Raw genomic sequence first — 20,948 nt, 5'->3', positions numbered from 1 at the left:
GGGGATATGCCCAGCCAGCAGAGGGAAATGCAGGCAAGAAAGGCCTTCTTCTGTAGGAGGTGATCCTTGAGCACTGATGTTATTCACATCACAAGAGATGAAGTGCAGGTGGAGTACAGGGTGAGAGAGATGGGGAGAGATTAGGCTCTGATGCTGAGATATTTTACCCTCAAAGGTGATGGGGATCCCTGAAGAATTTAAGTAGGAAAGTGGTATAATCAGATTGACACTTCATTGTTTGTTTTTTTGAATAGAGTACGTTACATGGTTTTAAAATTTTTAAAAAATTCTATAGAAGGGTGTATAGTGAAAAATTTTCCACTTACGTAATAACCTTCCCCTCGACAACCACTGCATGAGTTTCTTGAATATCTTCCCAGAGCCGTGTTCTGCAAATGTAAGCAAATCCAAAAAAATATGTGAATCTATGTTCTCCCGCCCAACTCCTTTTCACGCAAATGATAACACACCATGCTTTCTAGGGTGCACCTTGCTTTGTTCACTTTCCTCTTTATCGTGGTGAGATCTCTCCATATCAGTATATTAAACTGTCTTTTTTTTCCTGTTGTTTTCCTTCTTTTCCTTTTCTTATGGCTGCCTAATTTTCCATTTTCTGGGTGGCCCACAATTTAGTTAATCATTCCAATATTGAAAAATATTTAGGTTGTTTCCAGTCTTTTTCTGTTCCAAGCAGAGCTTCAATAAATTGTGTGGAATACAGAGGACAGATGTTTTGGAAAGTTCAGCAGGGGCTTAAATACTTGTTGTATGAATGATTGAAAGGAAGGTTGATGGAGGAAGGAAGGTTGAGGAGAGGTTGATGGCTTAGAGAGGAAGGGATGAGACTGGAGGCAAGGAGACAATTGTGAGGCTACAGCATTAATCGAGGAAAAGAAAGGGGAGAGGACAGAGGGATATATATTTAGGATACCCAGTAAAACTGGATGACCGCTGTAATGTTGGGATTTCCCCAGTGATGCTGAGGATGGACCTGTGTTTCTTTTTTTTTTTTAAATTAATTAATTAATTAATTTATTTTTGGCTGTGTTGGGTCTTCGTTTCTGTGCCAGGGCTTTCTCTACTTGCGGCGAGCGGGGGCCACTCTTCATCGCGGTGCGCGGACCTCTCACTATCGCGGCCTCTCTTGTTGCGGAGCACAGGCTCCAGACGCGCAGGCTCAGTAGTTGTGGCTCACGGGCCCAGTTGCTCCGCGGCATGTGGGATCCTCCCAGACCAGGGCTCGAACCCGCGTCCCCTGCACTGGCAGGCGGATTCTCAACCACTGCACCACCAGGGAAGCCCGGACCTGTGTTTCTTAACTGAAAATTTTCGGTGTGATCCTCAGATCTTATGTTTAGTGCTAGGAAAACGTGAACAGAGCAGCCTCAGTTGCTGCCCTCTTGGTGTTTAGAGGTTATGTGAAACAGTAGATAGGAACAATTAGAGTTTTAATAAGGTATTAAATAAGGACAAGACATGGTCCTTTAGTAAACCTTTTAGATTTTCCATTTCAATGACTTAAGTCTTTTCCATTATCATTGGGAACCTAGATTCACTCAGTGGGTTTTAAAATATATTATATATGGGGACTTCCCTGGTGGTCCAGTGGTTAAGACTGTGCTTCCACTGCAGGGGGCGCGGGTTTCCCTGGTCGGGGAACTAAGATCCCACATGCCGCGTGGCCAAAAAAATAAAAAAAAATTGTATTTGGCATTTTTATATTTGCTTTTAAAAATAATTCAAAAGAAATATGGACATAATAAAGGACAAAAATGCACAAATATATAAGGAAGTGGAATATTCTCCCTGCCTCTGCACTGCAGCCATTAGCAGCTTGGTGACTGTTGCTCCAGACCTGTTTCCATGGCGTGTGCAGATGTGTATTATGTAGCGTTTTTCCTAAAGAAATTACTACCCTAAAGAATTTTCACTTCTTTTTGTGACTAATCATTCATTGGCATATGCCATGATTTTACTCATTTCACTGTGGCTTTTGTGGCGGAGGTTGGCTCGCTGTTGGGTGCTTACTGTGTGCTGGCACTCTACACTTGACCCAGGTTCACTCCGGCGGTGACGGCCTGACTTCCCGTGTTTCCCCTTTTGCTGCAGATGGTCCCCATCCCTGCCGGAGTATTTACAATGGGCACAGACGATCCTCAGATAAAGCAGGATGGGGAAGCACCTGCGAGGAGAGTTGCTCTTGATGCCTTTTACATGGATGCCTATGAAGTCAGTAATGCTGAATTTGAGAAGTTTGTGAACTCAACTGGCTATTTGACCGAGGTAATGGGGTTGGGATGGGGAGGAAGAACTTTATCAGTTGACCGCTTTTTCCTATGTGCCCAGTGCTGTGATAGGCACTTTATGTATATTTCACGTAATTTTTGTTCTCATAGCAACCCAGTGAGGCCGGTTATTTTTCAGGTGGCAAACTGGGGATTAGCAAAGTGATTTGCCCTGAGTCCCACAGCTGGTTAGCGGCGGAGCTGGAATTCAAGCCTGGCCAGTGTGACCCCAGGACCTGTCTTCTTAACCATTATGCTCTAGTGTGTCAGTGCTTTAATCTGCCAGAGAGCATCACTGCCCTCTCAGGCTTTTTGAGATGATAGCGTGTAAAGTAAGGCCACTTTTCCCTCTCAAAAAATTATAGTTTGGATGTTCCAGAAGCATTGCATAATTCATAAGTAATAGATGCAGAAGTGCAGCTTTTCATTTTTGTGGTTTTATTCCAGTGCCTGACGACTCATAAGCTTTCCTTTGGCAGTTCCAGGCTTTATCCTGTGGTCACTGAATCACAGAGCAAGGTTCTGAAAGTGGATGTTTGTCCTAAACGGGAATAGGAAGAGAGAGGCTTTCTCGTTTATGAAAGTTTCTGTGAGTGTGTAAAATATCCTTGTTGTGTAGGTTTCCCATTTTTTTCTTACCAAAGGACTCTACCCTACCCTTGCCTTCAGTTTGTGGAGTCCCTGTCCTTGTTTTTGTTTTTTTCCAGGCCAGAACATCTTCCTTTCTTTAAAAAAAAAATTCAGAGCGAATGCTGAAAGCAAAACAACATCCAAATTTGGTTTTGCATTTCTTTGGAATTTCTTAAAATATACAAAGTAGTTGTCTTTTTGTACCTATTTGTAGTAAGAAGTTGCTGTTCTTTTTGTTTCACGAGGATACTCTCAGGTCAAGTTCCTCAGTAGTCTGATGAAGTTAGAAGTGGGCTTCTAAGGCAAGAAGCTTCCCTTAGACTAGGGTTCCCATCAAGACTAAATAGAATAAGCAGAGTGTAGGGCATCTAGGAGCATGGATGAGGAAATATTGCATCTGGATTTCTATTACCCTCTCACTGAAGTTCAGCATTTCCTTCAGTTAGGAATAGACAACATACCACAGTAGTGACAGTAGTGCCTATGACTTTATCACCAATAGAAATCACAGACATTTTGTATCCCATTATTGTTGTTGTTTGTATTCATCCTCACTTTAGAAATGATAATTATGAGACCTGCCACTAGATCTTATTTAATGTATTATTTATACATATTTTTATTTAATGTATAGATATATATACACACATATATGTATATGTTACTATAGCACAAATTTGTTTTACTAATATTTTGATATAACTAGTTTTCTTTGTAATTGTATTGATTTTATTTTATACACTTAAACATTTCATTCTGGGAAGGAGGTCCTTAAGCTTCACCATACTGCCAAAGGGGTCCAGGGCACAAAAAGGGTTAAAACCCCTGCTTTGGATAAAATACTTCATATTATTATGGCATTCACGTTTCTTTTCTTCCATTTTTCCAACTTCATTTTATATCACACTTCCCTTGCTCACCATGTTCTAGCCCTGCTGTTCTTGTTTCTATTCTTTGCAGACTTGACACTCTTTCCCATCTTGGGGGTGCAGCCCATACTTTCCCCCTGCTTGGAATTTCCTGACCCCGTTGCCTGTCCCCCTTTTGCATGGCTGGCTCCTTCTCATTCTCGAGTCATCTCAGCTTAAATATCCCTCTCAGGGAAGCTTCCTCTGCCCACCCTATCAAAAGGAGGCTTCTCTCTATACACTCTGCCTTACAAGGTCAAGTAAAGTTGTAATTATATTCTTCCTTTCTTTGTTTGACTTGACTTTTGTTTGTGGCCCCATATGTGAGTGCTCTAAGGATAGAGACCATGCCTCTGTAATATTGACCTTGTATCTCTGTCATTTAGCCCAAAGCCAGGCATCTGATAGGTGTTTGGTACATGTTGTTGAGTGAAGGAATGGTCTGGGTTCTCAGGCATGGTGATGCCACAAGGGAATACAGAAATAAGAGCTGGGGTGGAGAACAGATGATGAGCTCTAATCAGGAAAAGGAGTTTGAGGTGCTCATAAGGCTGGAAATACAGGGATCTAGTAGGCAGTTGATATCATGTGGTGAGGAGAGGAGAGGACTGGAGGTGGAGATATGAGCATCATTTGAAATGCCGGCGGTGGTTAAAATCATGGGATTTCAAGAGTTTGTCCAGCAGCAAGTCCGTGTATCTCATAGTGTGATCTCTTAGACCACCTGTATTAGAATCACCAGCTTATATGTTCACACGGGCAGGTTCCTTGGCCTCACCCCAGACCTACAGAATCAGAGCCTCTGGGCTTGGGGAGCAGTGCTGTGTAGCTATAACAAGCTGGCCAGGTGATCTCAACTGCACAAAGCCTGAGGGCCACTGGTGTGGAGTAAGAAGAGCAGAGAGCCAGGGCAGAGCGCTGGGGAGCAACAGTGTCTTAGGGGCAAGAAGAAGAGCCCGTGTATTTCAGGAGATGAGAAGGAGGAGTCTGAAGTGGAGGAAGAAAACTAGAAGAGTAGAATCATGGAGACCAAGAGACTACATTGGGTGTTTCCAGAACTGGGGTTATATGCAACGAAGAAAACCGGGTAGATATGGACTTGAGACAGTAATGGTAAATAAAAATGATTAAAATACAGATTTCCATCTGGTGCTTGAATTGGCCACTTGAGATGTCTAAGCACAGTGGACACCTTAGTAGAGTGTGTCAGAATATCAACAAACAGTGCCATTTACTTCTTTTAGTTAGGTTCCAGGAGCAGAACAAAGGACAAATGTTGATTACATAATCTGACATGTAAAGAATCCTGTTATTTTCCAAAGTCATTTGTAATACTTGGGGAGATGTGTTTCTATCAACAGAAACAGTCACAGTCTCAATAGCTAATCTCTTACAGTCTGCATTCTTATCAGCTAAATGAGCCTTAAATAAAAATGGTCTCTGTAAGTGACAGTAACCTGTTTTAACAGGAAGCCAGATGCTTTTAGGTCATTTCTGAATCCTTTGGGAGGTTATAAGACAAATTTAAGTTCATTTGGACAAGAAGAACCACTTTAGTAGTGTACAGAGAAAATGGCACATGTGAAATATGTTACTACAACCTTTTCTGGATTTTTATTTCCTTCCTTTCCTTTAGGCTGAGAAGTTTGGTGACTCCTTTGTCTTTGAAGGCATGTTGAGTGAGCAAGTGAAGTCTGATATCCAACAGGCAGTAAGTAATGTTTAAACAGGCTCTCATATTTCTCTATTGCTCACTGGAAAGGACTTGGGTGAAAAATCCAAACTACCAGCCCCCCTTGCCCCCCCCAAAACGCCTCACCATTTTCCTGCTATAGATTTGCCCGTAGAACAGGCCTATGGAACCAGGGCACCTTATCTTGAGGAAAATGGCACGAACCTGGGACAGTATCTGAAGTGTTGGGTCTGACTTGAGCTTCTGTCTTGTGCACCTGAGTATAAGTGGAGCTCAGCTGGGCTTTAGACACTTATGAGTTTCTTTTGCTCATAGCCATTTCTAGAATGGAGGGTTAAATGTGCATGTTTTTTACTTCTATTCTTAAAGTCTTGGTCTTATCAGGTTCTGGTATGGAGAGAGAGCTTCCTATTTAAACATTCCTGGATTCACTTGATCAGAGTAGTAGTTATGAAAGGGGCCCTTTGCTGTGGATGTACACAGGAAATTGAACCCAGGACCTGGTCCTTACCATCCAGGGTGTACCTTCTCTCATAAAGGGGTCCAGGGAAATCATGGAGACTGGACTAGGTCTCCTTAAGCCCCTGTGTGGTGAGTGGAACTTGGGATTTCTGTTCCAGACAGTTTAGTAGGTTTGCGTATATTTGAGAATTTGTTTACTCACATGTCTCATGAGAAAGCAAAATATACAAGGAAAGGAGTGTGGGTAAGCTGGGAACCTGAGGGTTCACAAAACAAGGATGGCTGAGGACACAGAAGAAGCAGGAGGTGGTAAGAGAGGAAAGGAAACGGGGTCAGCTGACCCAAGGGAGACTGATTAAGATACAGACATCGAAGACAGGAATTCAGCACTAATCTTCCTTTGTTTTACAAGTTCCCTTTCAACTCCTGCCTGAATCTCATCTTTATGTGTTGGGGTCACTATTCTCTCTTGTGAGCAGCAGTGCCAGAAAAATTAAACATTCCTGGCTCGGGTTTGCTTTCTCTTCACACTTGTGGCAAAACTTGGGGGGGAAAAGATGAGGTAAAAGCAGATTTGCTCTCAAGTCATTTATAGGAGAATCAGGCCACTTTTATGTATGTATTTTAGAAAAATGTTTTAAAAACATGACTGAATTCCATCTGAATTTCAGAGCTTTCTTTGCTTGCTACAAGTTTATATTATAAGTCTATTATATAATCTGATGCCCCCCCCTTTTTTTAAAGGACTTTGAGGTCAGATTGGCTTAGTGTTGATGAGCCAGTAGCTCAGGATGTGGTGCCTTGTTTTGTGATGGGGAGTTCAGCTGGGGGAGGGCCTTTGCACTTATTTTTGTAATTTGTGCTTTCCGATACAAGGCCTCCTGTCACTTGAGAACCTCTGAGCACATTAGGCATAAAGGCAGAGGCAGATTATTACTAGGCTCTGACGGTGCCCTCTTAAGTCAATAGTGAAGTGTGTGTGCTGGTAGCTAGGATGAGGATAAGCAGCTCTTACTGGGTCGTAGTGTTGGTCTCTCGCTTAAAGGCTCATAATGGAAAAGCAAACCTTTTAAGCATGTTTAGAAAGGGTTGGAACAAGTGAAATGAATCTGTTGGTGATCTGAGAGAGCTAAGTTTTTGTTTTTAGGTCTTGGCATACCCTAGTGCACCAGACCTGTTTTTAACCCAGTGTTTCCAGAAGTGTAGGATAGGAGATGGTCCACGAGGTTACTTTAAGTGAAGCAGATGACTTAAGGTGGTACATGGCCAAACGTAAAATAATCCTGAATCGCATTGTCTCAGGGCTCTTTCAAGACCTGATTAAGTTGAAAAGAAAGTCTCATTTGAGCGCTGACCTGTCACTAACACTCAGCGCCACTTGTTAATCTCCTTTTTAACACAGAAAATAGGCCTCAGAACCTTCCTCAGGCTTCAGTGGCTGGCTGGAATTTAATAATATGGTTTATGTTTGTGTACATTTTATTTATTTATTTACTTTTAAAATTTTTATTGGAGTATGGTTGCCTTACAATGTTGTGTTAGTTTCTGCTGTACAGCAAAGTGAATCAGCTATATGTATACATATATCCCCTCTTTTTTGGATTTCCTTCCTGTTTAGATCTCCACACAGCACTGAGTAGAGCTCCCTGTGCTATACAGTAGGTTATCATCAGTTATCTATTTTATACATAGTAGTGTATATATGTCAATCCCAATCTCCCAATTCATCCCACCCTCCCTTTCCCCCCCTGGTGTCCATATGTTTGTTCCCTTCATCCGTGTCTCTATTTCTGCTTTGCAAATAGGTTCATCTGTATGTACATTTTAAATGTGGTTATTTTATAAGATTGTTTACTTTCACATAGTTGTTTTAGATGTTTACTATCGTGTAATTATTTTAAATGTTTCATATAATTATTTAAAATAAATGTAATTATTTTAAATGTCATAAGTGTTCTCTTATGATAGGTAACACTAGTGATATAACTTTTCCTTATTAGAAAAAGCCTTTTTATTGTAAAAGAAAAGTCAAATACAGAACATCACGCAAAAGCAAATGAGTAGCTTTACTGTGTTATTTTAAAACAAACATGATCGTAACCTTCCCTTAAGTCAAGAATTAGGATTTTGCTCCCTGCCCAGCGACCCCATCCACGAGCCACATCCTGATCGCCACCCCCTCTGTCCCTGAAGTAGCCACTGTCTTGCTTTTTAAAGTAGATGCTTCCCTGCATTTCTTTATAGTAATATTGCCGGGTGTGCATCCCAAGACTACCAATGTTTATTCTTGTCTATTTAAAGGAAATGTGTGTCTTTTAAGACTCTTTTAATCTATGGATTTCCCTTCCATTACTCTGCTCCTCCCCAGCCCCTGGCCCTTGCCCCCCTTTTTTCCCCTAACAATTCATCTGTGGAAGAATCCAGGTTGTTTTAGCGGTAGGCTTTCCCACAGTCTGAATTTTGCTGCCTGCACTGTCACAGTACAGCTCACCTGTCCTCTCTGTCCTGCAAGTTGGTAGCTGGATCGCCAGGCCTGATCAGACTCATGTTCGGACCCTATGGCAAGACCTCAGATAGTGACATGTTCTTTCACTACGAGGCACCTAATGTCTGCTTCTCCCTCTTTTTGTGATGTCACCTGCTGTTAGTGCTCAGTGCCTAGATCCATTAATTCACTGGGAGTGGGAAGAGTCTCATAATCTAATAGGTTTTTTTTCATTTATTAATTGAGATACTTTTGTAAAGAGATGGTTCCCTCATCTGCTATTTTCTTTTTTTTTTTAAAGTGACCAATTAGGTTTCTTTTTTTAAAAATTAAACATTTAAAGAATATTGTAAATTACATGCAGTTGTAAGAAATAATACAGAGATCCTGTGCACCTTTCCCCCGGTTTCCTTCAGTGATAACATCTTGTATAATTATAGTACAGCTTTACAACCAGGAAATTGACAATTGACACAACCCACTTACCTTTGTCTGGTTTTAGCAGTTTTATACGTATTCATTTGTATGTGTGTATTTAGATGCATGCAATTTTATCACAAATGTAGACTTGTATAATCACCAGATTAATAAATTATCTTCATGAACCTATGGATTTAAAAATATTTTATGGGTTTTATTCACTTGGGATCATGATACCTTTTGAATGTCATATTTTCCTATTTTGGGGTATTGAGTGCCTCTTTAAGTTCTTGTGAGTTCTTTTTTTCTTCTCTTTTTAAAACAGCTTTATCGAGGTATTTATTATCCCACAGAATTCACCATTTAAGTGTACAATTTATTCAACTTTTTCTGGTGTATTTATAGAGTCATGCAGCCTTCACCACCATCCCCGTGCAGAACATATCCACCAGCCCAAAAGGAACCGTGTGCCCATTTGCAGTCAGTCCCTCCTCATTCCCACCCCGAGCCTTAGGAAACTGTCCTGAGTCCTTTTGAAGTAACCCTAGTCGTCTTTCAGTGCTTCCTTGCTTTCTATAATGACCCCCTGGCCTGGAATCAGCCATTTATTTAAGAAACACTAGCACCTTTTAGTAGAAAATAGTATTGCAGGACCCTGTCTAGGTTCTAGGTGTGCTCATTGCCTAAGGTTGGTCATTGTTTCTAGGCCTCTTCAGTGGGCAGAGCTATGATAAAATGCTCTATGAGTTCATAGCGATGTTTCTAGGTTAAGGTTTATAACTTAGCCTGTTTTTGTATTACATGTATCTCCTTCCTTCCACATCAAGAATCCTGGTTCTCAAGGACACAGGGGATGATAGAATCAGAATAACCCATAATTACTCATTTATTTTATCCCAGCTCTTATACATGGCAGTCTCAAAATAACAAGACTAATGCTACCATCATCCATGGAATTACTGAGACCAGGTCAAAAAAAAAATAGCTTTTACATTTGCTTTTCTTGTTTCTCTCCCAGTTTTAAAATTGTTGTACTATTTCTGTTTTATCAGAGCATGTGTCTATTTTTTTTTTTTTTTTTTTTTTTAGAGCATGTGTCTATTATATAGAGTACTCACTTCCACAAGTAACTATATGTTTAATGCTTTCTGTGTTCAATGTCTCTCTAGTCATTTAGATTAATGAAGCTTTTTCTCTACTAGATTCTTAAGGAAATGGTCTTGGGGACAGTATTGCCTAGTTTTTGCATATTGTTGACAGTTTGTCATTGCCCGTTAGACTTTAAAGTCAATTTTGCTGTATATGAAATCTGGTTCACTTTTGTTTTTCTTGAGTATCTTATATATGTTATTTTGTTTTCTCTTGGACTAGGCATTACTGTTGAAAGTCTGATGATAGTCAAATTTTCTTTCCCTTGAAAGCTGCTTGTTGTTTCTGCCTAGGTACCCAAGGATTTTTTTTTTCTTTTTCTTCAGTATCTAGTGATTTTACCAGAATATATCTTGGTGTTTCTTTATGGGTCAGTATTCTCAGGTATGGGGTGTGTTCTTTCAATATGTAGCTTCAAAAATTTTTTTTCTAATTTCAGGAAATTTTTCTTAAAGTTTTTGCTATTTTTTTTCTGTGCCTTTACTTTTTTTTCTTCTTTAGGAATTCTTAATATATCTGTTTGTAAGATTCATTTTCAGTGTTTATCACTTTCTTTTGAATCATTTCTATCTCTTTTTTAAATTAAATTCTTCCTTTTCATCTTCTTTGTTTCTTAAGTATTCTTGTGTTCATTTCTGAACTGACTTTTTCTTTTGTTTTAGTTGTTTCTTGACTTCTCTACCTCATCTGAGTTTGCTGATTCTGATTTATTTTATTCTCTCACGAATCATTTTCTTAATTCCACTGACCTCATTTTGAAATGGCCTGTTGCAGGCTTATTTTGAGCATGACTTAACCTTTAAAAGGAGACATGGCCCAGGGTAGCTTCTGTAACTTCACAGAACTCTTTCTTCAGTTGTACTCATGTAGGCTTCAAAAATATGGCCTCCTGGGACTTCCCTGGTTGTCCAGTGGTTAAGACTCCGTGCTTCTACTGCAGGGGGCACAAGTTCGATCTCTGGTTAGGGAACTAAGATCCCACATGCCCTGCGGCCAAAAAAAAAAAAAAAAAGGCCTCCTGCTTCCTCAGATTGCCGGCATCTCTTCCCCTCCAATCCTTCTCCTTTTCTCTCTTGTCCCTTGTTTTCTGGAGTTTGATTTCATTCTCTGAGGTTTCTCCTTGGTGAGGGTCTGTGTTCTGGAAGGGAACCCTGGCAGGTCAGTGTAAAGAATTCATAGGGCAAGACTGTTCTAAGGCCTTTATACTCTCTCACTGCGGGCCCCTTACATACACTCACCAGCAAAGTGGGCAGAATTCCTTCCCGTTTTCAATGCTTTCTCACACTGTAATTCTCTGCTTTCCGGTGATACCCATTGGCTACTGTGGGATTTTCCTCGTCACATCTCTGATGACTTGCCGTTTCTTCTGCTTTCTCCTGCGCAGCCATAGGCACCATGCAGGTTGTATGGCTATTGGCAGTTTTTCCTCACCTACTTGTATTCTGGCTTTGATGAAGGTACCCTGTCATATAGATAGGCTCTGCATGTTGTTCTTGGGTTTTTGGTGTTGTTACCCAGTGGTTATCTAGTTGCTCTGTCTTGTTTTATACGTAGATTTGGAGAGATTCAAAAACTATTCTGATGCTGCTATCCTCTTTGGTTTGTTTGTTTTTTAATGTATACAGTTTTGAGGCAAAACACTGATCTGGCTCTCAGGGTTTGCTTGTAAAGATAAAGTGTGAATTTAATGGTTAAAAATAGAGTACATGTGCATGCTGGAATTTTCTTATTCGTGATTATTATTTGGATGCTGAATTTGGAACAGTGTCTTAAAAGCTATAGATATCAAATCCTAGAAAGGATTAAGGTTGTTGTGTTGTTGTTTTTGTTTGTTTTGGGGTATTTTACCCTAGAAAACTTATTGTTGAAAAGGATGGTATTTAAAATATTTAATTTCTAAAAAGTATGTTTCATTTTTTTACTTGTGTCATTAATATATCTCTTAAATCTTTGACAGAGGAATGGCTGTGGGGTGGGAGAAAACAGTTCCTCTTGATGGGAGCCTGAGAAACAATGATCATCTAGTGGTTTGTAATTTGGTACTTTCAAAGTTGTTAACAGTTTAAGGAAGCAAATTCCTGAATAAGTGTCCTCCATAAAGGAGGCTATTCTGAGATGTTATTTTCAACTGAAAGCCGATTTCAGTGAGGATTCAGAATTACCAAGCCTGCTGCTTCTTTTTCTTCTTTTTTCGAGTAAAAAAAACAATGTCTCTTCTGCCTAAAGGACATCCTTTGGTAAATGTTTTTGTTAGTAATTGTCTTAAAATATCTTTATTTTGCTTCATTACTGAAAGATATTTTCACCAAGTAAAAATTTTAGGTTGGCAGTTATTTCCTGTCAGTACACCGTAGGGCTTATTTCACTGTCTTCTGGCTTTTGTTGTTGCCATTCAGAAGTCAGCCGTCAGGAACATCTATTGCATTTCCCCTGTAAGTGATTGGGCTCTGCCTGCTTTTAAAACTGTCTCCTGTCTTTGTTATTCTACAGTTTCACTATGGTATATCTAGGTGTTGACTTCTTTCATTTTTACTGCTTGAGTTTTATTGGGCTTCCTGGGTCTGAGGAGTGGTGTTTTTAAAACAAATCTGGATTATTCTTTTTTTTTTTTTTTAATTTATTTTTTACTTTTTATGCCACGCCATGCGGCATGTGGGATTTTAGCTCTCCGACCAGGGATTGAACCTGTGCCCCCTGCAGTGGAAGTGCAGAGTCCTAACCACTGGACCACCTGGGAATTCCCTGGGTAATTCTTTTTTTTTTTTTTTTTTGGGGAGAAAAGAATTATCTTTTTCTTTTTTTTTTTATACAGCAGGTTCTTATTAGTCATCAATTTTATACACATCAGTGTATACATGTCAATCCCAATCGCCGAATTCATCACACCACCACTCTCACCCCCCCGCAGCTTCCCCCTCTTGGTGTCCATACGTTTGGTCTCTACATCTGTGTCTCAATTTCTAGCCTGAAAACCGGTTCATCTGTACCATTTTTCTAGGTTCCACATATATGTGTTAACATACGATATTTGTTTTTCCCTTTCTGACTTACTTCACTCTGTATGACAGTCTCTAGATCCATCCACGTCTCAACAAATGACCCAGTTTTGTTCCTTTTTATGGCTGAGTAATATTCCATTGTATATATGTACCACATCTTCTTTATCCATTCGTCTGTCGATGGGCATTTAGGTGGCTTCCATGACCTGGCTATTGTAAATAGTGCTGCAATGAACATTGGGGTGCATGTGTCTTTGTGAATTGTGGTTTTCTCTGGGTATATGCCCAGTAGTGGGATTGCTGGATCATATGGTAATTCTATTTTTAGTTTCTTAAGGAACCTCCATACTGTCCTCCATAGTGGCTGTATCAGTTTACATTCCCACCAACGGTGCAAGAGGGTTCCCTTTTCTCCACACCCTTTCCAGCATTTGTTGTTTGTAGATTTTCTGATGATGCCCATTCTAACTGGTGTGAGGTGATACCTCATTGTAGTTTTGATTTGCATTTCTCTAATAATTCGTGATGTTGAGCAGCTTTTCATGTGCTTCTTGGCCATCTGTATGTCTTCCTTGGAGAAATGTCTGCTTAGGTCTTCTGCCCATTTTTGGACTGGGCTGTTTGTTTTTTCAATATTGAGCTGCATGAGCTGTTTACATATTTTGCAGATTATCCGTTTGATTTTGTCCGTTGATTCGTTTGCAAATATTTTCTCCCATTCTGAGGGTTGTCTTTTCGTCTTGTTTATGGTTTTCTTTGCTGTGCAAAAGCTTTGAAGTTTCATTAGGTCCCATTTGTTTATTTTTGTTTTTATTTCCATTACTCTAGGAGGTGGATCAAAAAAGATCTTGATGTGATTTATGTCAATGAGTGTTCTTCCTCTCTTTTCCTCTAAGAGTTTTATAGTGTCCAGTCTTACATTTAGGTCTCTAATCCATTTTGAGTTTATTTTTGTGTATGGTGTTAGGGAGTGTTCTAATTTCATTCTTTTACATGTAGCTGTCCAGTTTTCCCAGCACCACTTACTGAAGAGACTGTCTTTTCTCCATTGTATATCTTTGCCTCTTTTGTCATAGATTAGTTGACCATAGGTGCGTGCGTTTATCTCTGGGCTTTCTATCTTGTTCCATTAATCTATATTTCTGTTTTTGTGCTAGTACCATATTGACTTGATTACTGTAGCTTTGTAGTATAGTCTGAAGTCAGGGAGTCTGATTCCTCCAGCTCCGCTTTTTTCCCTCAGGACTGCTTTGGCTATTCAGGGTCTTTTCTGTCTCCATACAAATTTTAAGATGATTTATTCTAGTTCCGTAAAAAATGCCATTGGTAATTTGATAGGGATTGCATTGAATCTGTAGATTGCTTTGGGTAGTATAGTCATTTTCATTTTCACAATATTGATTCTTCCAATCCAAGAACATGGTATATCTCTGCATCTGTTGGTATCATCTTTAATTTCTTTCATCAGTGTCTTATAGTTTTCTGCATACAGGTCTTTTGTCTCCCTAGTTAGGTTTATTCCTAGGTATTTTATTCTTTTTGTTGCAGTGGTAAATAGGAGTGTTTTCTTAATTTCTCTTTCAGATTTTGCATCATTAGTGTATAGGAATGCAAGAGATTTCTGTGCATTAATTTTGTATCCTGCAACTTTACCAAATTCATTGATTAGCTCTAGTAGTTTTCCGGTGACATCTTTAGGATTCTCTATGTATAGTATCATGTCATCTGCAAACAGTGACAGTTTTACTACTTCTTTTCCAATTTGTATTCCTTTTATTTCTTTTTCTTCTCTGATTGCCGGGGCTAGGACTTCCAAAACTATGTTGAATAATAGTGGTGAGAGTGGACATCCTTGTCTTGTTCCTGATCTTAGACGAAATGCTTTCAGTTTTTCACCATTGAGAATGTTTGCTGTGGGTTTGTTGTATATGGCCTTTATTATGTTGAGGTATGTTCCCTCTATGCCCACTTTCTGGAGAGTTTTTATCATAAATGGGTGTTGAATTTTGTCAAAAGCTTTTTCTGCATCTATTGAGATGATCATATGGTTTTTATTCTTCAGTTTGCTAACATGGTGTATCACATGGATTGATTTGCGTATATTGAAGAATCCTTGCATCCCTGGGATAAATCCCACTTGATCATGGTGTATGATCGTTTTAATGTGTTGTTGGATTCTGTTTGGTAGTATTTTGTTGAGGATTTTTGCATCTATATTCATCAGTGATATTGGTCTGTAATTTTCTTTTCTTGTAGTATCTTTGTCTGGTTTTGGTATCAGGGTGATGGTGGCCTCATAGAATGAGTTTGGGAGTGTTCCTCTGCAATTTTTTGGAAGAGTTTGAGAAGGATGGGTGTTAGCTCTTCTCTAAATGTGTGATAGAATTCACCTGTGAAGCTATCTGGTCCTGGGCTTTTGTTTGTTGGAAGACTTTTTTTTTTTTTTTTTTAATGTATTTTTTTAAATGCATTGTTTATTTATTTATTTATTTTTGGCTGTGTTGGGTCTTCGTCTCTGTGCGAGGGCTTTCTCTAATTGTGGCAAGCGGGGGCCACTCTTCATCGCGGTGCGCGGGCCTCCCACTATCGCGGCCTCTCTTGTTGCGGGGCACAGGCTCCAGACGCGCAGGCTCAGTAATTGTGGCTCACGGGCCTAGCTGCTCCGCGGCATGTGGGATCTTCCCAGACCAGGGCTCGAACCCGTGTGCCCTGCATTGGCAGGCAGACTCTCAACCACTGCGCCACCAGGGAAGCCCTGTTGGAAGACTTTTAATCACAGTTTCAATTTCATTATTTGTGATTTGTCTGTTCATATTTTCTATTTCTTCATGGTTCAGTCTTGGAAGGTTATACCTTTCTAAGAATTTGTCCATTTTATTGTCTATTTTATTGGCATAGAGTTGCTTGTAGTAGTCTCTTAGGGTGCTTTGTATTTCTGCGGTGTCTGTTGTAACTTCTCCTTTTTCATTTCTAATTTTATTGATTTGAGTCCTCTCCCTCCTTTTCTTGATAAGTCAGGCTAATGGTTTATCAATTTTGTTTATCTTCTCAAAGAACCGGCTTTTAGTTTTATTGATGTTTGCTATTGTTTTCTTTGTTTCTGTGTCATTTATTTCTCCTCTGATCTTTATGATTTATTTCCTTGTGCTAACTTTGGGTTTTGTTTGTCCTTCTTTCTCTAGTTTCTTTAGGTGTAAGGTTAGATGGTTTATTTGAGATGTTTCTTGCTTTTTGAGGTAGGCTTGTTTAGCTATAAACTTTCCTCTTAGAACTGTTTTTGCTGCATCCCATAGGTTTTGGATTGTCGTGTTTTCATTGTCATTTGTCTCTAGGTATTTTTTGATTTCCTCTTTGATTTTTTCTGTGATCTCTTGGTTATTTCATAACGTATTGTTTAGCCTCCATGTGTTTGTGTTTTTTACGTTTTTTTCCCTGTAATTCATTTCTAATCTCATAGCGTTGTGGTCAGAAAAGATGCTTGATATAATTTCAATTTTCTTAAATTTACTGAGGCTTGATTTGTGACCCAAGATGTGACCTATCCTGGAGAATGTTCTGTGCGCACTTGAGAAGAAAGTGGAATCTGCTGTTTTTGGATGGAATGTCCTATAAATATCAATTAAATCTATCTGGTTTATTGTGTCATTTAAAGCTTGTGTTTCCTTATTAATTTTCTGTTTGGATGATCTGTCCATTGGTGTAAGTGAGGTGTTAAAGTCCCCCACTATTATTGTGTTACTGTCAATTTCCTCTTTAATAGCTGTTAGCAGTTGCCTTATGTATTGAGGTGCTCCTATGTTGGGTGCATATATATTTAGAATTGTTATATCTTCTTCTTGGATTGATCCCTTGATCATTATGTAGTATCCTTCCTTGTCTCTTGTAACATTCTTTATTTTAAATTCTATTTTATCTGATATGAGTATAGCTACTCCAGCTTTCTTTTGATTTCCATTTGCATGGAATATCTTTTTCCATCCCCTCACTTTCAGTCTGTATGTGTCCCTAGGTCTAAAGTGGGTCTCTTGTAGACAGCATATATATGGGTCTTGTTTTTGTATCCGTTCAGCAAGCCTGTGTCTTTCGGTTGGAGCATTTAATCCATTCACGTTTAAGGTAATTATCGACATGTATGTTCCTATGACCATTTTCTTAATTGTTTTGGGCTTGTTTTTGTAGGTCCTTTTCTTCTCTTGTGTTTCCCACTTAGAGAAGTTCCTTTAGCATTTGTTGTAGAGCTGGATTGGTGGTGCTGAATTCTCTTAGCTTTTGCTTTTTTGTAAAGCTTTTGATTTCTCCATCAAATCTAAATGAGATCCTTGCCAGGTAGAGTAATCTTGGTCATAGGTTCTTCCCTTTCATCACTTTAAGTATATCATGCCATTCCCTTCTGGCTTGTAGAGTTTCTGCTGAGAAATCAGCTGTTAACCTTATGGGAGTTCCCTTGTATGTTATTTGTCGTTTTTCCCTTGCTGCTTTCAATAATTTTTCTTTGTCTTTAATTTTTGCCACTTTGATTACTGTGTGTCTCGGTGTGCTTCTCCTTGGGTTTATCCTGTATGGGACTCTCTGCGCTTCCTGGACTTGGGTGGCTATTTCCTTTCCCATGTTAGGGACGTTTTCGACTCTAATCTCTTCAAATATTTTCTCTGGTCCTTTCTCTCTCTCTTCTCCTTCTGGGACCCCTATAATGCGAATGTTGTCGCGTTTAATGTTGTCCCAGAGGTCTCTTAGGCTGTCTTCATTACTTTTCATTCTTTTTTCTTTATTCTGTTCCATAGCAGTGAATTCCACCATTCTGTCTTCCAGGTCACTTATCCGTTCTTCTGCCTCAGTTATTCTGCTATTGATTCCTTCTAGTGTAGTTTTCATTTCAGTTATTGTATTGGTCATCTCTGTTTGTTTGTTCTTTAATTCTTCTAGGTCTTTGTTAATCATTTCTTGCATCTTCTCAATCTTTGCCTCCATTCTTATTCTGAGGTCCTGGATCATCTTCACTATCATCATTCTGAATTCTTTTTCTGGAAGGTTGCCTATCTCCACTTCATTTAGTTGTTTTTCTGGGGTTTTATCTTGTGTCTTCATCTGGTACATAGCCCTCTGCCTTTTCATCTTGTCTGTCTTTCTGTGGATGTGGTTTTTGTTCCACAGGCTGAAGGATTGTAGTTTTTCTTGCTTCTGCTGTCTGCCCTCTGGTGGTTGAGGCTATCTAAGAGGCTTGATGGGAGGCTCTGGAGGTGGGTAGAGCTGACTGTTACTGTCGTGGTCAGAGCTCCGTTAAACTTTAATCCACTTGACTGTTGATGGGTGGGGCTGTGTTCACTCCCTGTTGGTTGTTTTGGCCGAGGCAACCCAACACTGGAGCGTACCTGGGCTCTTTGGTGGGGCTAATGGCAGACTCTGGGAGGGCTCACGCCAACGAATACTTCCCAGAACCTCCGCTGCCAGTGTCCTTGTCCCCACGGTGAAACAGAGCCAGCCCCCGCCTCTGCAGGAGACCCCCCAACACCAGCAGGTATGTCTGGTTCAGTCTCCCCCAGGGTCACTGCTCCTTCCCCTGGGTCCCGACGCACACACTATTTTGTGTGCGCCCTCCAAGAGTGGGGTCTCTGTTTCCCCCAGTCCTGTCGAAGTCCTGCAATCAATTCCCACTAGGCTTCAATGTCTGATTCTCTATGAATTCCTCCTCCCGTTGCTGGACACCCAGGTTGGGAAGCCTGACGTGGGGCTCAGAACATTCACTCCAGTGGGTGGACTTCTGTGGTATAAGTGCTTGCCAGTCTGTGAGTCACCCACCCAGCAGTTATGGGATTTGATTTTACTCTGATTGCGCCCCTCCTACCGTCTCACTGTGGCTTCTCCTCTGTCCTTGGACGTGGGGTATCCTCCTTGGTGAAGTCCAGTGTCTTCCTGTCGATGATTGTCCAGCAGCCAGTTGTGATTCTGGTGCTCTCGCAAGAGGGAGTGAGAGCACGTCCTTCTACTCTGCCATCTTGGTTAATCCCCCTAAAGTTCCCCACTATTATTTTGTTACTGTCGATTTCCTCTTTTACAGCTGTTAGCAGTTGCCTTATGTATTGAGGTGCTCCTTTGTTGGGTGCATATATATTTATGATTGTTATATCTTCTTCTTGGATTGATCCCTTGATCATTATGTAGTGTCCTTCCTTGTCTCTTGTAACATTCTTTATTTTCAAGTCTATTTTATCTGATATGAGTATTGCTACTCCAGCTTTCTTTTGATTTCCATTTGCATGGAATATCTTTTTCCATCCCCTCACTTTCAGTCTGAATGTGTCCCTAGGTCTGAAGTGGGTCTCTTGTAGACAGCATATATATGGTCTTGTTTTTGTATCCATTCAGCAAGCCTGTGTCTTTTGGTTGGAGCATTTAATCCATTCATGTTTAAGGTAATTATCGATATGTATGTTCCTATGACCATTTTCTTAATTGTTTTGGGTTTGTTTTTGTAGGTCCTTTTCTTCTCTTGTGTTTCCCACTTAGAGAAGTTCCTTTAGCATTTGTTGTAGAGCTGGTTTGGTGGTGCTGAATTCTCTTAGCTTTTGCTTGTTTGTAAAGCTTTTGATTTCTCCATCGAATCTGAATGAGATCCTTGCCGGGTCGAGTAATCTTGGTTGTAGGTTCTTCCCTTTCATCACTTTAAGTATATCATGCCATTCCCTTCTGGCTTGTAGAGTTTCTGCTGAGAAGTCAGCTGTTAACCTTATGGGAGTTCCCTTGTATGTTATTTGTTGTTTTTCCCTTGCTGCTTTCAATAATTTTTCTTTGTCTTTAATTTTTGCCAATTTGATTACTATGTGTCTCGGCGTGTTTCTCCTTGGGTTTTTCCTGTATGGGACTCTCTGCGCTTCCTGGACTTGGGTGGCTATTTCCTTTCCCATGTTAGGGAAGTTTTCGACTATAATCTCTTCAAATATTTTCTCTGGTCCTTTCTCTCTCTCTTCTCTTTCTGGGACCCCTATAATGCGAATGTTGTCGCGTTTAATGTTGTCCCAGAGGTCTCTTAGGCTGTCTTCATTACTTTTCATTCTTTTTTCTTTATTCTGTTCCATAGCAGTGAATTCCACCATTCTGTCTTCCAGGTCACTTATCTGTTCTTCTGCCTCAGTTATTCTGGTATTGAACCCTTCTAGTGTAGTTTTCATTTCAGTTATTGTATTGTTCATCTCTGTTTGTTTGTTCTTTAATTCTTCTAGGTCTTTGTTAAACATTTCTTGCATCTTCTCAATCTTAGCTTCCATTGTTTTTCCGAGGTCCTGGATCATCTTCACTATCATTATTCTGAATTCTTTTTCTGGAAGGTTGCCTATCTCCACTTCATTTAGTTGTTTTTCTGGGGTTTTATCTTGTTCCTTCATCTGGTACATAGCCCTCTGCCTTTTCATCTTGTCTATCTTTCTGTGAAGTGATTTTTGTTCCACAGGCCGCAGGATTGTAGTTCTTCTTGCTTCTGCTGTCTGTCCTCTGGTGGATCTCTGGATTATTCTTAACAGTCATCTTTTTTTTTTTTTTTATTTTAAGTAGTTCGGCTTTAAAAAAATGTTTTAAATTTTTTGTAAAAAATTTTTTTTATTTATTTTTGACTGCATTGGGTCTTTGTTGCTGTATGTGGGCTTTGTCCAGTTGCAGCGATCGGGGGCTGGTCTTCATTTCAGTGTGTGGGCTTCTGACTATGGTGGCTTCTCTTGTTGCGAAGCACGGGCTCTAGGCATGTGGGCTTCAGTAATTGTGACATGCAGGCTCAGTGGTTGTGGCTTGCGGGCTCTAGAGCACAGGCTCTGTAGTTGTGACGCACGGGTTTAGTTGCTCAGCAGCATATGTGATCTTCCTGGACCAGGGTTCAAACCCGTGTCCCGTGCATTGGCAGGCGGATTTTTAACCACTGCACCACCAGGG

General features: G+C 40.0%; 1 protein-coding gene across 12 annotated transcripts in view; it reads left to right on the top strand.

The window, feature by feature from the left end:
- Positions 1 to 20,948, top strand: part of SUMF1 (sulfatase modifying factor 1) — a 139,517-nt gene that overhangs the window by 7,334 nt on the left and 111,235 nt on the right. For 11 of the 12 annotated variants that reach the window (XM_082412342.1, XM_082412346.1, XM_082412350.1 and 8 more), the window contains exons 2-3: positions 2,110 to 2,283; positions 5,460 to 5,534. In XM_082412342.1, coding sequence (XP_082268468.1) covers positions 2,110 to 2,283; positions 5,460 to 5,534 — 249 coding nt within the window. The remainder of the gene's footprint in view (positions 1 to 2,109; positions 2,284 to 5,459; positions 5,535 to 20,948) is intronic. The other variant, XM_082412349.1, reaches the window with a different exon arrangement.

Source organism: Balaenoptera physalus, assembly GCF_965194825.1.
Source record: "Balaenoptera physalus genome assembly, chromosome: 11".
NCBI classification, from domain to species: Eukaryota; Metazoa; Chordata; class Mammalia; order Artiodactyla; family Balaenopteridae; genus Balaenoptera; species Balaenoptera physalus.
Note: the sequence above shows the minus strand (reverse complement) of the source record. Positions and strands in the feature narration are given on the sequence as shown.